The sequence below is a fragment of the Vulpes lagopus genome, chromosome X (assembly GCF_018345385.1).
Source record: "Vulpes lagopus strain Blue_001 chromosome X, ASM1834538v1, whole genome shotgun sequence".
Classification (NCBI taxonomy): Eukaryota; Metazoa; Chordata; class Mammalia; order Carnivora; family Canidae; genus Vulpes; species Vulpes lagopus.
The window spans coordinates 122250215-122267470 of NC_054848.1; the positions used below are offsets into that span (position 1 = coordinate 122250215).

General features: G+C 38.5%; 1 protein-coding gene across 3 annotated transcripts in view; it reads left to right on the forward strand.

The window, feature by feature from the left end:
* Positions 1-17256, forward strand: part of BRCC3 (BRCA1/BRCA2-containing complex subunit 3) — a 62218-nt gene that overhangs the window by 29563 nt on the left and 15399 nt on the right. For 2 of the 3 annotated variants that reach the window (XM_041741387.1, XM_041741388.1), the window contains one exon: positions 14026-14100. The exons of the other annotated variant lie outside the window; for it this stretch is intronic. In XM_041741387.1, coding sequence (XP_041597321.1) covers positions 14026-14100 — 75 coding nt within the window. The remainder of the gene's footprint in view (positions 1-14025; positions 14101-17256) is intronic. 3 annotated transcript variants of the gene reach the window in all.

A 17256-nucleotide genomic window follows, 5' to 3' on the forward strand; every position in this document is an offset into this window, starting at 1 on the left:
CAATATTGTGCATGTATAAAAAGTCACTGGGTCACATGCTTTAAAATGGTTAGAGTGATGAATTTTAGGTTTTCTGTATTTTACCTCAATCTTAAAAAAATGAATAGAGCTAGAGATACCTTTGGATTAAAAGGTCTGTCATGTCATTATAGTCCTACAAGTAGAGTAGAAACAATGTGGTTCTGCAAAAGTCCACTCTCTGTGATTCTATTCAGCGTTGTACTGGAAATCTTAGCCAGTGCAATAATGCAATAAATAAAACGCAGGTACATTGGAAAGGAGTAAGTAAATTAATCCCTACAGGTATAGGACATGGTTGTTTACATAGGAACCTCCAAGGAATCTACAAAGAAATTCCTAAAACCAGTAAGTGAATGATGTCAAAGGATAAAATGTGAACACGTAGAAGCAATCTCATTTCTACTTACTAGCAATATAAAATCAGAAACAAAATTTTAGCAGTAGCATTTGTAATACTCCCCAAAATGAAACAGGGGTAAATTCATCAAAACATGTATCAAATCTATATGCTGAAAACCACAAAACATTGATGAAAGAAATGAAAGAAAACATAATTAAATGTAAATATATAACATTTTCATGGATATGAAGACTAAGGATTTCAGTTCTCAAAGTAATCTATAGATTTAGGATAAACACCTAGATCAGTGTAACAGAATAGAGTTCAAAAATAGACCCACACAAAGATGGCCAATTTATTTCACTTTATTTCTTTTAAGATTTTATGTTTTTATTCATGAGAGAGACATAGGCAGAGGGAGAAGCAGGCTCCCTGTGGGGAGCCCCATGTGGGACTTGATCCCAGGACTCCAGGATCATGACCTGAGCCAAAGGCAGACACTCAACCACTGAGCCGCCCAGGCATCCCTGGGCAATTGATACTAGACAAAAACAAAACAAAAACACTATAGAGTGAAGAAAGGATAGCATCTTCAACAAATGGTGTTAGACAATTCACTACCATATACAAGATAATGTCAATCTGCACCTTATATCAAACTTCACATATAAAAATATCATGTCCAAAAAAATATCATGTCCAAATAGAAAACAAAATGAAAGTTTTAGAGGCTAATATAGGACAAAATCTGTATGTTTGGTTTGGTAATGAGTCATACATAGAACCAAAAGTATTTTCCATAAAAGAAAAATCTGATAGATTAGATTTCATCAAAATTAAAGACTTTGCTGAATGAAACTTTAAGTTAATTCATTTATTTTAGAGAGACAGCATAAGCTGAGGATGGGTGGGGGGGCAGGAAGGGCAGAGGGAGAGGGAGAAGCAGACTCCCCACCCTGAGTGAAAGAAACTTTTAAGAAAATAAAAAGACTAGCTATAAAATGAGTGATAATATCTGCAAATCACATATCTGACAGTAGATTTGTATCCAGAATATATAAAGAACTCTTGAAATTCAACAAAAAAGTGGGGTGCTTGTGTGGCTCAGTGGGCTAAGTGTCTGTCTTTGCCTCACGTTGTGATCCCAGGGTCCTGGGATGGAGCCCCACAGCAGGCTCCCTGCTCAGTGGGGAGTCTGCTTCTCCCTCTCCCCGCTGCTTGTACTCTCTCTATGTATGTCTCTTTCTCAAATGAATAAATAATATCTTTAAAAAAACTCAACAAAAAAGCAAACAACCGAATTAAGAGACAGGCAAAAGACATGAACAGATAATTCAACAAGTATGTAAGGGTAGCGAATAAGCACATGAAAAGATGGTAAACATCAGTAGCTGTTGGGAAAATGGAAATGGAAACCATGATGAGATACCCCTACATACCTAGTAGAGTCTCTAAAATATTTACAGAACCAAGTGCTGGCAAGGATGCCGAACTGGAACTCATAAAATGCTGGTGGAAATGCACAATTATATAGTGACTTTAGAAAACTTGTGACTTAGCAGTCTTCTTGTTTGCCGTAGAGCAATGAACACAATCTCACACACAACTTTGTAAGCCTATGCTTATAGCAGCCTTATCATAACTGCCATAAAGTAGAAACAACCCAAATCTCTCTAAGAGGTGAGTAGGTCACCAAACTCTAAGACATCCATACAACAGAGAAGTATTCAACAACAAAAAGGAATGAACTTTTATTTTTATTTTTAAAAATATTTTATTTATTCATGAGAGATACAGAGAGAGGAGAGAGGCAGGGTCCATGCAGGGAACCTGATGTGGGACTTGATCTTGGGACTCTAGGATCACTCCCTGGACCGAGGGCAGACACTCTACCACTGAGCCACCCTGGCATCCCGGAATGAACTTTTAATAGAGGCAAAAACTTTTAAGAATTGCAGAAGCTGAGGGGAAGAAGCAAGCGGGTCTCAACCAACTGCTGTATGATTGCATTTTTGTGATATTCTGGAAAAGACAAAATTTTACGGATAGAGAATAAACCAGTGTTTGCTAGGCCTTATGTGGGGGGGGGGAAGCGGGTGGGTATAAAGGGATACCGCGAGGGAATTTCTCAGAGTGGTTGATGGAAAATTCGGTATCCTTGTTAAAGTGGCTACTGGAGTCTATGTTAAAATCCTTTGAACTGTACTCCCTACACTTTTGATGGTAGGACAAAAGAAAAAAAAAAGATTGACAAGTTATAAGTCATTAGTACATGACTTTTGTGACTGATTATTTGAAAACCTAAAGAAAATGGATGATTTCTTAGCAAAACAAACCAAAGTCAATCAAAAATATAGAAAACCGTGCTCGCTTCGGCAGCACATATACTAAAATTGGAACAAAAATATAGAAAACCTGTTTAGTGCAGTTATCAAAGCTGAGACTAAAAATGGTTCTAAATCAACTTGCACATTTTTCCAGACTATACAGAAAGGTTCAAAGCTCCCCAGTTTTTTTTTCAGTGACTAGAATTATTTTATTTTATTTTATTTTATTTTTTTTTAAATTTTTATTTATTTATGATAGTCACACAGAGAGAGAGAGAGAGGCAGAGACACAGGCAGAGGGAGAAGCAGGCTCCATGCACCAGGAGCCCGACGTGGGATTCGATCCCGGGTCTCCAGGATCGCGCCCTGGGCCAAAGGCAGGCGCCAAACCGCTGCGCCACCCAGGGATCCCACTAGAATTATTTTAACACCAAAACCTGATTAGAGATAGCACAGGAGAAGAAAACTATTGACCAATATGACTTATAGATGTGAAAACTCAGAATAAACTATCAACAAATGAAATATAATAGTGTTATTGGGGAATAATACACAATAAGCAAGTTCAGTTTAACCCAGAAATACAAGATTCCTTCAGCTTCAAGAAATCTAAATGTAAAAAAAACAAAGAAAAAAAACAAATCTAAATGTATTGTGATTCATGGCATCAGTAGATCGCAGGAGAAAAGCTGTAGACGTTGGGAAGGTGTTGACAGAAGTCACTGCTGAGGGAAACTGTCAGGTGCTTGAGGTGCCTCCTCTCGTTTAATACCCCCCCCCAGACCTGCCCCTGTGCTGATGAGGAACTGAACTCAGAGACTAAGGGCCACTTCTTTTTTTTTTTTTTTTTTTTTTTTTTTTTTTTTAATTTTTTATTTATTTATGATAGTCACAGAGAGAGAGAGAGAAAGGCAGAGACACAGGCGGAGGGAGAAGCAGGCTCCATGCACCGGGAGCCTGATGTGGGATTCGATCCCGGGTCTCCAGGATCGCGCCCTGGGCCAAAGGCAGGCGCCAAACCGCTGCGCCACCCAGGGATCCCCCTAAGGGCCACTTCATGTCAGGCAGTCACTTACGGGCGGGCCCCTCCAATGGGCCTTGCTATGTGCTAGCGGAGCGTCCGTCTTACTTCGGGCAGCCCTGGTTGTACACTTGTATCCTTTGCTTTTTCTGTAGAATTGTTGAGGCTTTTACCTGCTCATTTGCATGCCTTCCTTGTGTGTCTGGCCATGTCGTCCTTTGTCAGCTGTGTTGCAAATAGTCACTCCCCCGCCAACTTTGTTTGTTGTGCCCTTTGTCAATCACTTTAAAATGAATGGTTTTTTTTTACAGTGTTTTCATTTTATTTGTGCCATTTATCTTTAAAAATTACCTTTCTTTTCCTCGAGACCACAAATAGACCCTAAAGTATTTCCTTTTATCATTCTGGTTTTTACATCTACAACCTTACTTCACCTGGAGCTGAACTGAGTTAACCCCTTGTAGTCACATCACTAGTTGTCCCCACGTCCCCCTGATCTGTGACGACAGACTAACAGAAACAGGCAGGGGCTGAGAGCGTGGGACCTTGAGCCAGCCAGCCTGGTTTGAGTCCTGAGGCACCTTTAACTGCATGTGTGACTTTGGTAGTGGAGACAGTAATGCGTGGCTCACCTTGTAGCACTATTGTGAGGGGAGTTGAGTGTGAGTAGCCAGCCTGCCAGCACTCTTGCAGCCGTCTGGGGGTCTTCTCTGACCCCCTAGTTGACAGGTCAGGTGTGAAGGAATGAGAGCATATGGGATGGGGTGGGGAGCGGGGGAGCCACTGTGGCTTCCAAGTCCCATGTCCGAAAGTAGGGACCACTCCATCCCGTCCCTGGGTGTAGTCTGCATCCCAGCCAGGGACAGGGCCCAAGAACGAGAAGTATATGCACTTGCGCCTACGCTGTGGTTCCCACTAGGCATTTATGTTCACTCGCAGCCCTCCTGAGCCAGAGGCATGATACCACCCAGGGCATCGTATCGGAAGCTAGGTGCACTTGTTCGGTCACACAGCTGATGGTCTACATTTATCAGGATTCTAGAAAGCTAATCTAAGGTCAATTCCTCACCGTGAAGGAGAAAGGGTTTTGGTACTCCTATTTTCAAAATACTATTTCCAGAAGGAGGAGACAATATATGGCAGCAAAACCAACAAATATACACCATACTATATTTCATTAAATTCAGACTTTTTGTTGCTTTTCTAAATAGGATTGTTTTTCCTTTTTCTATAATGAATTCTGGACAGTTATTCCTGTCATATAGATGCTGTGTATTTTTCTGGGTAGATGATCATAATCTGCAAACAATCAGGAGTATTCTTATTTCATTGCTGTGGACCTACATATAAAAGTTGAATAGCAGTTAAGTGGCAAATAACACTGTCTTTCTGACTGTAAAGGGAATATTTCTGCTGTTCTACGAAGTATGAGTGATCTGACTGTGTGGTACACTTCTTCTATTCCTTCATTAATTTAAGTTCCTTTCAAGTTTACTGAGAATTTTTAATCATGAACATGTCTAGTTTTATCATATGCCTGATTGTCATTGCCTGAATTGATAATGTGGCTGTTTTCCTTTTTTTTTTTTAAAGGTTTTATTTATTTATTCATGACAGAGGGAGAGAAGCAGAGACACAGGCAGAGGGAGAAGCAGGCTCCATGAAGGGAGCCCGACATGGGACTTGATCCCGGGTCCCCAGGATCACACCGTGGGCCGAAGGCGGTGCTAAACCTCTGGGCCACCTGGGCTTTCCCTTTTCATTAGCAAACGTAATGATTTACGTTGATAACTTAAAAAGATTTTTTTAAAAGATCTTATTTATTTATTCCTGAGACACACAGAGAGAGGCAGGGACGTAGGCAGAGAGAGATGCAGGCTCCCCACAGGAAGCCCGATGTGGGGCTCGATCCCAGGACCCCAGGATCACGCCCTGAACCTGCCTCAGTGCTCGACCACTGAGCCACCCAGATGTCCCTATTGAAAACTTTTTAAACAGTGAGATTTGGTTGCATTTGTTCTTTTAATACAAAGTAAATTATATTCGCTAATATTTGGCTTAAGAGGTTGCATCTGTGTCTGTAAGTGAGATTGCTTTTGGTTCCAGGATTATTTTCCTAAGCTATAAAATGAGTTGAATTTATTTTTTTTTCTGGGAAGACAATATATCATAATAAATAAGAACATAGCTCTGTAGCCAGGTGCTTTGGTTGGAACCCTGACTTCTTGACTTCTAACACTATATAAGTCACTTTCTCCTGTTTTTCAACCATCTATAAATGGAATCATACAATATATACTCTTTCATGTCTAGTTTCTTTCCATCAGTATATTTGTGAGGTTCATCCATGTTGTTACATGAAACAGTGGTTTAGTAATTCTCGTTGCTGTGTGGATAGTCCATTGTATAAGTTTACCAGTTTATTCATTCTATTGAGAGAGAGTTCCAGTTTTTAAAAGGCTCTTCTAAATCGTGCTGCTATGAATATCCTTTTAAAAAAGATTTATCTGAGAGAGAGAGAGCACAAGCAGGAGAGGGGGAGAGGCAGGAGCAGACTCCCCACAGAGCAGAGAGCCTGATGTGGGGCTCCATCCCAGGACCCTGGGATCATGACCTGGGCTGAAGGCAGACGCTTAACCAACTGAGCCACCCAGGTGCCCTTGCTATGAATATTCTTGTCGTTGTGAACATAATGTACATTTTTTGGGTATTTCTGTTGGGTACCTACCTAGGAATGGAATATATGAGTATATGTGTGTATATGTTCAGCTTTAATCGATAATGCCAGCAGTTTTCCAAACTGTACCAATTTTCACTCCTAACAGCAATGTTGGAAACTTGCTTCTTCCTCATCCCTGCCAATACTTGGTACTATCTGTCTTGTTCATTTCTGCCTGGGGAGTGTATAGTGGCATTGCATTGTGGCTTTAATTTGCATTTTGTTGCTCACTAATCAAGTTGAAAACCTTTCCGTACATTTTTTTAGGTCTAGCGTTTTATTGCTATATGAATAGCATCTTTCTTATACGTGGATATAGCCCTGTGTTCATAGCCCCAAAATTAAAGTCACATAATCTGGATGTTTTTATTTAGTTTCATAACATGTATGTAACAATTTAGTAGGTTGTATTAGTTAAAATTACCTTCATTTGAGAACTAAGCAAAAACTAAAATAGTACCTTAAGCAAAGTTACATTCTCCATCATGGAAAAGAAGTAAACAGGTAAATAGACAGTAAATGGCTGTTATTAAGGGAAACAGGCATCTTCTATCTTGTTACTCCATTTTACAAGATAGATGGTAAACTTTCAGACTTACCATGATATTCTAAACGGCAAATGGAAGGAAGTTTTTAAAAAGATCCCCCTCTTTTTAAGGAATCTTCCAGGTAGTACATACAACTTTTCCATGAAGATCTTATTAGCCAGCAAGTATACAGTCAAAACTAGCTGTAAGAGATGCTAAGAAATATTTGGGCTTAGAGTCAATGCACCCAGCTAAAAATTAGGGTTTTGTTTAGTAAGAAAGAGACTTAGGGGATATTTGGAGCAGTTTATTTTATACAGGATGTGTTGGAGAGAAATCAAGAAGTAAAAGTTGGCAATCCCTACTCCTACATAGATTCTCAAATGTATTGAGTAGTAAAGACTATAATGCAGCATTCAGCATTGTGATAGGAAATTTAAGGGACCTAAGCATCCATCAAGGAAAAAGTCAACTTGGACAGAAACACAAAATATAGGAACAGAATAAACATTGAATGAATGAATGAGTAAATAGTGCAAAGACTAAATGAACATTCTTTCATTTAATTTTCGATTAAGGACAGCTTAAATTCACACAATAATGTGAAGCAGTTACTTTGGCTTTTAATTGCTTATAATGATGGGTTTCACTTTGGGGGCTTAGTGCAAATATATATACTCGAGATGTATATATATATATATATATAAAACATAAAGTACATACATAATGCAAATATATTATATATATATATAGTCATTTGTATACCTTGCATTAATAAACATCCTTTTTTGAAGTTTATACTATCTTTGTCAAAAGCAATAAAAGGGGTAGTCCCCGGTTATCTTAGGGATATTGTAAACCATTAGTTAAAAAAGAAATAAATGTCCCTATCGTACCGTATCATAGGGAAGGTCCTCCCTTCCCTAAATAGAACATTCCCAAAGCTTATAGGTACTACGTATCTAGAGCTAAAGACAACCCCCTACCATGCAGAAACAATGAAAAAAAAATGACTTTAAAAAGTACTCATTCATCTTTGTGAGATATCCATGAGGGAAGTAACTACTGGCATAAACTATAACATGCAGAGTAACATCTGCAAAACGACAGCCTAGGAAGAAAACCCCAGGAACAGATGGCTTCACAGGTAAATTCTACCAAACATTCAAAGGCAAATTAATACCAATTCTTCTTAAACACTTTTAAAACAGAAGAGGAAACACTTCAAACTCATTCTGTGAGACCAGCATTACCCTGATACCAAAGCCACATAAAGTTACCACAAGAAAAGAGTACTCCAGGTGAATATCCCTAATGAACAGGGATATAAAAATCTTTAATAAAATATCAGCAAACTGAATTCAACAGCACGTTAAAAAGAAGATGCACCATTAACAAGTATACAAATGTGATTATCCCTGGGATATAAGGATGTTTCAACATAGGTAAATAAATCAATTTGATTTACCATATTAACAGAATGAAAGATAGAAACCATATGATCACCTCAGTTGATGCAGAAAAAGCATAAAAACTCAACAAAATAGTTATAGAAAGAACTTACCTTAATGCAGCAAAGGCCAGACATGAAAAACCCATGGCTAATATTATAATCAATGGGAGAAAATTTCAAAGCTTTCCCTCTAGGATCTAGTACAAGGCAAAGATACCCACTATTGCCACTTCTATTCAATATAGTACTGGAAGTCTTAGAGCAATAATACAAGAAAAAGAAATAAAGGGAATCCATATCAGAAGTAAAATTTATCTCAGATGACATGATGGCATAGGTAGAAAACCCTAAAAAGAACAACAAAAATCTTAGAACTGATAAATTTAGTAAATTAGCAGAATACAAAACAAATACGTAAACATCAGTTGAGTTTCTATACACAACAAACTATCCAAATAGGTAATCAAGAATACAGTGGTGGGATGCCTGGGTGGCTCCGTGGTTGAGCATCTGCCTTGGGCTCAGGGCGTGACCCTGGGGTCCTTGGATCAAGTCCTACATTGGGCTCCTCGCAGGGAGCCTGCTCCTCCCTCTGCCTGTGTCTCTGCCTCTCTCTCGCATCTCTCATAAATAAATAAATAAATAAATAAATAAATAAATAAATAAGATCTTTTAAAAAATATAATTGCATTCACAATAGAGATAAGTATGAAATGCTTAAGGATAAACTTTACTGAAGTCAAAGACTTATACCGAGAAAAGTGTAAAATATTGATGAAGGAAATTAAGGAAGAGACAGATAAATGGAAAGACATGCCATGTTCATGGGTTGGAAGAATTAATATTGTTAAATGTCCATACTACTAAAACTGATCTAAAGAGTCAATGTATTCTAAAGTGTTCTCTCTTAAAATCCCAATGGAGTTTTTAAAAATGTATTTATTGATTTGAGAGAGGTAGGAGAGGAATACAAGAAGACTCCGTTGAGCAGGGATCCCAGTGTGGGGCTCGATCTCAAGACCCTGAGATCATTACCTGAACCAAAATCAAGAGCTGGATGTTCAACCAACGGAGCCACCCAGGTGCCCCCGCCAAAGGCATTTTTTATATTAATAGAAAAAACAATCCTAAAATTCATATGGACTCACAAAAGATCCCAATTAGCTAAAGCAATCTTGAGCAAGAATGAAGATGGAGGCATCCCAGTTACTGGTTTCTAAATATATTACAAAGCTACTGTAGTCAAAAAGTGTGATACTGGCATAAAAAATTGACATCTAGGCCAATGGAATGGAATCAAAGACCCAGAAATAAATCCACACATATAGCATTGACTGATCTTCAACATGACTGCCAAGGATGCACAATAAAATGAAGAAATGAATACCTACAAATGGCCAACAGGTATTTGAAAAGGTGCTCAACATCACTAATCCCCAAAAGCGCATAAACACATGCACAATGAATATCACTGCGCGTTAATGTAAAAGGAAATCTTGCCATTTGCAACAACATGGATGAACCTGGAAGACCTTATGTGGAATCTAAGTCAAACTCATAAAACCAGAGAGTAGAATGATGGTTGCCAGGGCCTGAGAGGTAGGGGAATTAGGGATGTGTTGGTCAAATGGTACAAAGCTTCATTCAGGCAAAATGAATAAATTCTGGAGAGCTAATGTACAGCAAAGTGACTATAGTTAACAATACTGCATTGCATATTTGAAATTTGATAAGAGAATAACTCGTAAGTGTTCTCATCCCACCCACAGTCATACCTCAATAAAGCTATTAATTGAAATACAAAGTACTGATTTTCTCTGAACTTTGGAATGATTTAATAGAAGCATTTTAAGTATTAAGAACAAATTTATTTTTCGAGGATGGTGAATATTAGTGGTCTGAAAAATCCATTTGGGAGTGCATTGGTGGAGGAAAACCTTTTTAGCTGGAAGTTTACCCTCCATGTTAGTTCCACCAGAGTTTCAGACTGTGTCGTGTTCTCAACAAATGGCACTAATCCTATAAAGGAATGCTACTATGATGGAAGAAGAGAGAAGAAGAATTGAATTCTCAGTAGAGCCAATCACTAGTGCTTTGAAAGGTCTTGAAGTATCTTTCAGAAATTCGAATCTGTGGAAATAAAGTGGCTCATCCAAAACCATGTGGCTGGGTGAGTGCAGGCCCAATGCTTACTATGTGTCTCCTTTTAAGAACGTCAGGGCCCAGGGGTCCCAGTGTGGCCCCATTAGTTAAGTGTCTGACTCTTGGTTTTGGCTCAGGTTGTGATCTCATGGTTGGGGGATTGAGCCCCGCACGGGCTCCACACTCTGCACAGAGTCTGTTTAAGGTTCTCTCGCCCTCCTACCCACCCCCCACATGAATAAATAAACCTTTAAAAAATGTCAGAACCCAAATCTGTTTAACCTAAGAAAGCACTGACAAAATCATCACTGGAAGCAATGCTTCTGCATACATAGAAATAGATTTTGACTGAGCTGGAAACATGATCCTTGTCTTCCTCTGTAGTTTGAATTCTTTAGCCTTAGCCTTATTTTACTGGGATTTAAAGTCTTGCTTCTGACTATTGGGTTACAAATCATCTAGAAGCTACATATAAATCGGCCATAGAGCTAGAATGTCATCACACATAAAATAATGGAGAGACAGACCCATGAACAATGAAAATCATGGTACCCACTGAGTGTTCTGGTTTTTTTTTCTTAAACCATCTTAATTCTTCAGAACTTATTTTAGCTGCACATTGCTGTTTTTTTCTTGCTTGTTTTTTAAACAGCTTCATTTAGTCATAATTGATACACAAAGAACTACACATATTCATACGATTTGATGAGTTTGAACAGATGCAAATAGATGTGATACGATCAGCACAGTCCAGGTAATAGACATTTGCAATATCTCCAGAGTTTCCTTGTGTCCTTTGTGGGTCTTTTGTTTGATTTCTTTTATTTTGTTTTCTTGCGGTAAGAAGAGAACATGAGACCTACCCTCTTAAATTTTGAAATACATTAAACCTTACCGTTACCTCTAGGCACCGTGTTGTACAGCAGACATTTATTTTTTTATTTATTTATTTAATTTTATTTATTTATATTTTATTTTATTATTTTATTATTTTTTTATACAGTAGACCTTTAGAACTTATGTAGCATAACCGAAGCTTCATGCCTGTTGAATGGCAGCCCCTTTTATACCCATCCGCGTCCCCTAGCAGCCACCACTGTACCCTCTGCTTCTATGGGTTTGGCTATTTTAGATGCCTCGTGTAAGTGAAACCATGCGGTGTGTGTGTCAGTTATGGTGATTGATAGTTTCCTAGAAAGTTATCCATTTCATCTGTTTTCCAGTGTTTGGAATTGAGGATATATGTATCTAAAGATTGTTTTAAAATTCCATTAAAAAAATCTGTTTCATTTTCTTTGTGGCATTTATCAGTAATGTAGATTAGTTATTCGTTTATTATTTACAGTCGCCCCCCCCCCGCATTGGATTGTTGTCTCCATGATTGTGGGGGCCCTGTCTGTCTTGTTCACTGGCACCTACAGCAAGGCCTTGCCACATCGTAGCAATTCAGTAAATATTTCTTGAGCAGATAATTGTAAGATCTCTTTCTTTAAATATGTTCCCTTTGGGATCTCTGGGTGGTTCAGTGGTTTAGTGCCACCTTCAGCCCAGGGCGTGATCCTGGAGACCCGGGATCAAGTACCACGCCAGAGTCCCTGCATGGAGCCTGCTTCTCCCTCTGCCTGTGTCTCTGTCTCTCTCTCTCTCTGGCTCTCATGAATAAATAAATAAAATCTTTAAAAATAAATAAATAAATAAATAAATAAATAAATAAATAAATAAATAAATAAATAAATTCGTTCCCTTTTCTGTTGCTACTGCTGTTTACTTGTGTTTTCTCTTGATTCTGTTGCCAGAGGCTTATCTATTTTGTTGGCTTTTTTCAAGGCACCAGCTTTAAGTTCTCTACGTCAATCAACTTTCTTAGCTTTAAGAAAAAAAATCCTGCTTTTTTCTTTATTGATTTCTTCCTTCTATTTGCTGTATATTTTATAGTTGCTGTGTTGTTCTGTTGTCTTCTAAATTCTTGAGGTGAGGGGCACCTGGGTGTCTCAGCGGTTGAGTGTCTGCCTTCAGCTCAAGTCATGATCTCAGGGTCCTGGAATCGAATCCTGCATCAGGCTCCCTGCTCAGGGGGGGAGTCTGCTTGTTCTCCCTCTGTCTCTGCCCTTGCCCCTGCTCATGCTCACTCACTCGCTTGCTGTCTCTCTCTCCACCTGCCCCCTCTGTCTCTCTCAGGTAAATAAATAAAATCTTTTAAAAAAATTAATGAGCTGCAAACTAAGTTTATTCTCTGTCTCCCTTGTTTTCTGATGAATACTTTTAACGCTGTAAATTTTCCTCTTCACTTTTGTTTCATTCCATAGGTTCCAATGGCTTTTGTTTGTTTTTTTACTTCTGATTTGTGTTGTTCAGTTTTTATTTTCTCTTCAACCCAAGAGTTATTTAGAAATGCATTTAAAAATTTCCAGATTTGTAGATCTGGGAGGGGGTGGATTTATTTATTTATTTACTCATTTAGCTGTTATATTAGTTATTTATTTTTTTAATTATTTTTAGAGAGAGCAGTGCAGGGCTCGATCTCACAACCTGAGATCATGACCCAAGCTGAAATCGAGAGTTGGACACCGACTGAGCCACTCAGGTGCCCCATAATTTTCAATCCATTATAGTAACTGTGGCCTGTGTGATACTGGCTTTATGGAAATTTTGGGGTATTTCCTTTGTCACCTAGAAAAGAGGTCCACAGACTCTACCCTGCAGGCCACAAGGGCCTGGTGCCTATTTTGGAAATGATGTTTGAGTGGAACAGAGGTACTCTCATTTGTTTACCTACGACTACTTTCCAGTTACAGCTGCACAGCTGAGTGGTTGTGACGGAGACCCTGTGGACCACACAGTTTGACCTATTTACTATCTGAACTTTTCACGAAAAGTTTGCTGACCCCTGACTTAAAACATGGTCCATTTTTGTGACTTTTTCATATGGATCGAAAAATAAGTATATTGTCTCTTGGATAAAAGTCCCTTTATCCTTATTAGAATAAACTTGTATTATAGTGAGCCTTATATCCTCCCTCATAGTCTGTAGTTTTAATCATACATACCTGAGAGATGTATATAAACCTCCCATCCACGTCTATATCTTAGAGTTAGTTTTATATGTTTTGAAGCTGCATTGTTACTGTTAAAGAGTTTACAAAGGTTCATAACTATAACTATTATATTGTCCTATTGTGTTTTCCTTCATGAAATATGAGTAGCCTTCTTTGCCCATTTACACATTAATGTATGTATGCCTCAAAAAATCTAAAGAAAAAAATCTCTAAAGAATATTATTGTTCCTGTCAGATTTAGGTTGAACTGTGCATATTAGGGAAAAAATCTATAATAAATAGCAGTCAAAACAAGAAAGATTCTTCTTTCTTGGGTAGAAGTCTGGAGATGATAGGTATCCCAGGCCTCTGTGATGTCATCAGGGACCCAGGCTCCTCTCTTCTGCTTCACCATCTTGGTATATGGTTTCCGTCCTAAGGTCCCCTCATGGTCCACGAGACTTCTGGAGTTCCAGCCAGCACATCTCCATTGAGGGCCAGAAGGAAGAGGAAAGGTAGGAGGGCAAAAGTGGCCCGTCCTAGCTCAGCCGATTTCTAATCAATGACCTCAGAAATCTCAGCAAACAATTCCATTTCCATCTCACTGGCAGAACTTAGTGAGGCAGCCACACCTAAGCAGGGAGGCCTGTCAGGTAGCTCTGCCTCGGCTAAAACTTGGCGTTCTGTGACCAAGGGGGAAGGTGAGCCTGGACATTGGACTAGTCAGCCAGCGGTGCCCGCCACTGCCTGTTGCATGTTGCCGTTTGTCTTAGTAGCCTTTTCCTCGTATGACTTTCCATTCCTTCATTGTCAGCCTCCCTCCGTTATTTTGTTTTGGGTATGTCTCTTGTCAATAGAGTATTGCAAGATCCTGAGTTACTTGGTTTTTTAGACAATCAGAATATCTGTCTTACTAGGTGAGTGTGATGCATTCATCATCAGTGCTGAGATACGTGGCAGTGTTCCTGTAATTATCTTTTTTGTCTTCTGTTTGCCATGCTTTCTGTTTAATTCGTTTAAGTTTTCCTGCCATTTGTTACACTGAATTTTCTGGTTTCTGTTTTAGAAGTTGTATGTACTGTTTTGACTCTTAGTTAAGACTCTTAGTGTCTTTTAACGTTGCTTTACTTTTTTTAGAAGATTTTATTTATCAGAGAGAGTGTGAGAGTGAGAGAGCATGAGCAAGGGGAAGGACAGAGGGAGTGGGAGAAGCAGACAGCCTGCTGAGTTGGGAGCCTCATGCAGGGCTCGATCCCAGGACCCTGGGATCATGACCCAAGCCAAAGGCAGGTGCTTAACCAACTGAACCACTCAGGAGCCCCTTGACATTGTTTTTGAAATAATTTCAGATTTACAGAAAAGTTGCAAAAATAGTACAAAGGATTCCTGAGGAATCTGGGGTCAGATTCCTCACATGTCGACATTTTATATTTCCATTACCATTTTTTGTTACACGTATGAATAGTGTTTCCTGAACCATTTGAGAGTAAGTTACACACATGATGCCCCTTCAATGGACATTTCCTAAAGAATAGGTACATTCTCTTACATAAAAACAATAACATGACTATTACCTAATCCATAGAGAGTATTCAGATTTTACCAGTTTTCCTACTACCATCCCTCATAGCAGAAAAAAAAGGACTTTATTTTAGTCCTGGATGCAGGTTCACAGGTTGCATGTAATCATGACTCTAGTCTCCTTTGATCTTCTGTGAACATAGTATTTTTACACACTGTAGGCCAGTTATTTTGGAAAATGTCCCTCATCTTGGATTTGTTTGCATTTTCCACAATGAGATGCAGATTATACCATAAAAAGACCACAAAAGTGATATATTCTCAGTGATCTGAATCGGAAGGCACATGGTATCACTTTGTCCTGGTGGTTTCAAGTTTGACCGGATGAGTAAGCTAGTTTCTGTGAGGCTTTCCACGATTCTTCCCTTGGAAATCAGTAAGTGTATTGTGGGGGGTTTTAGCATGCATCAATGATTCTTACCTAAATTATTTTCCTAAAATGATCATCAAAGGCAAGGTTCTAATTCCATAATTCCTTTTACATTTACCACCTTCATCTTGTTCTTTCCTGGATTCAGCTCTAGATTCACCATTTCTCCAAGGAGCCCTGGTTCGCTTTAATTTTTAAACAGTTTTATTGAGGTATAATTGACATACAATAAACTACACATGTTTAAAGTATATAGTTTGATAAGTTTTGACATATACATACCTGTACATACCGTCACCACAATCAAGATAATGAAAATATCCATCACCCTCTTATCACTCCCTGCCCCTCCTGCAACCCCAGAAACCCTGATCTACAGTCACTATAGTCTGAATTTTTTTTGGGGGGGAGGGAAATATACGTATATATAGAATATGTACTTTTTGTTAATCACATTTCATAAACCAGAATTATTTTTGAGATTCATGCATGTTATAGCATGTATCGATAGTTTATAGCTTTTCTTACAAAAAAGTATTGAATCGTATAAATATTATCACAGTTTGTTTATCCGTTTGCCTGTTGATAGACATTTGAGTTATTTGCAGTGTTGATTCATTACAAATAAAGTTACTTTGAGCCTCCGTGTACAAGTCTTTGTGTGAATATTAACTTTTTAAGAAATTCCTGTTTTCCAAAATAGTCTGCTGCGATTTTTTTTTTTTTTTAAATTTTTATTTATTTATGATAGTCACACACAGAGAGAGAGAGAGGCAGAGACACAGGCAGAGGGAGAAGCAGGCTCAATGCACCGGGAGCCCGATGTGGGATTCGATCCCGGGTCTCCAGGATCGCGCCCTGGGCCAAAGGCAGGCGCCAAACCGCTGCGCCACCCAGGGATCCCATCTGCTGCGATTTTTGATTGGGAGTCTATAGAATATGGATCATTTAGGGGAAAACTGACATCTTAATGATATTGGGTGTTCCAATCTATGAACATGTTATATCTCTCCATTTATTTAGATCTTTAATTTGCTCAATAATTATACATTTCTGCATACAAGTCTTGCATATCTTTTGTCAGATTCATCCCTACACATTTCATATTTTTATCCTATTGTAAATCTTTTTGTTTTAATCTCACTTCCTGTTGTTCATTGCTAGTATATAAAGATACACTTGATTTTTGTATGTTGAGTTTGTAGCCTACCTTTCTAAATTCACTTTTTAATTTTAGTACCTTTTTTAAAGAGTCCATTGGATGACCCACATAGGTTGTCATCTGTGACTAAAGCAGTTTAACTTCTTTCTTTTTAATCTGGATGCCTTCTGTTTGTTTTTCTGACCTTGCTGCACTCATTGGAATGAACTACTGAATACAACTAGTGAGAGCGGTCCTGGTACCTCTTTTCCTGATCTTGGGGGAAATCATTCGGTCTTTTACTATGGAGTATGATGTTACCTGAAGAGTTTTTCCCTTATTGATTTGAGGAAATTTCCTTCTATTTCTAGTTTGCTGAGCATTCTCTTTTTCATCAGTAATAAATGTTGCATTTTATCAAATGCTTATTTGTATCTACCGAGATGATCCTATAGTGCTTTTCTTTTTTAGTCTGTTAATATTGATGAATTACATTGATTGATTTTTGATTGCTAAACCAGCCTTGCATTCCTGGAATAAACCCAATCAGTCATGATGAATTATGTCTTATGGACTGCT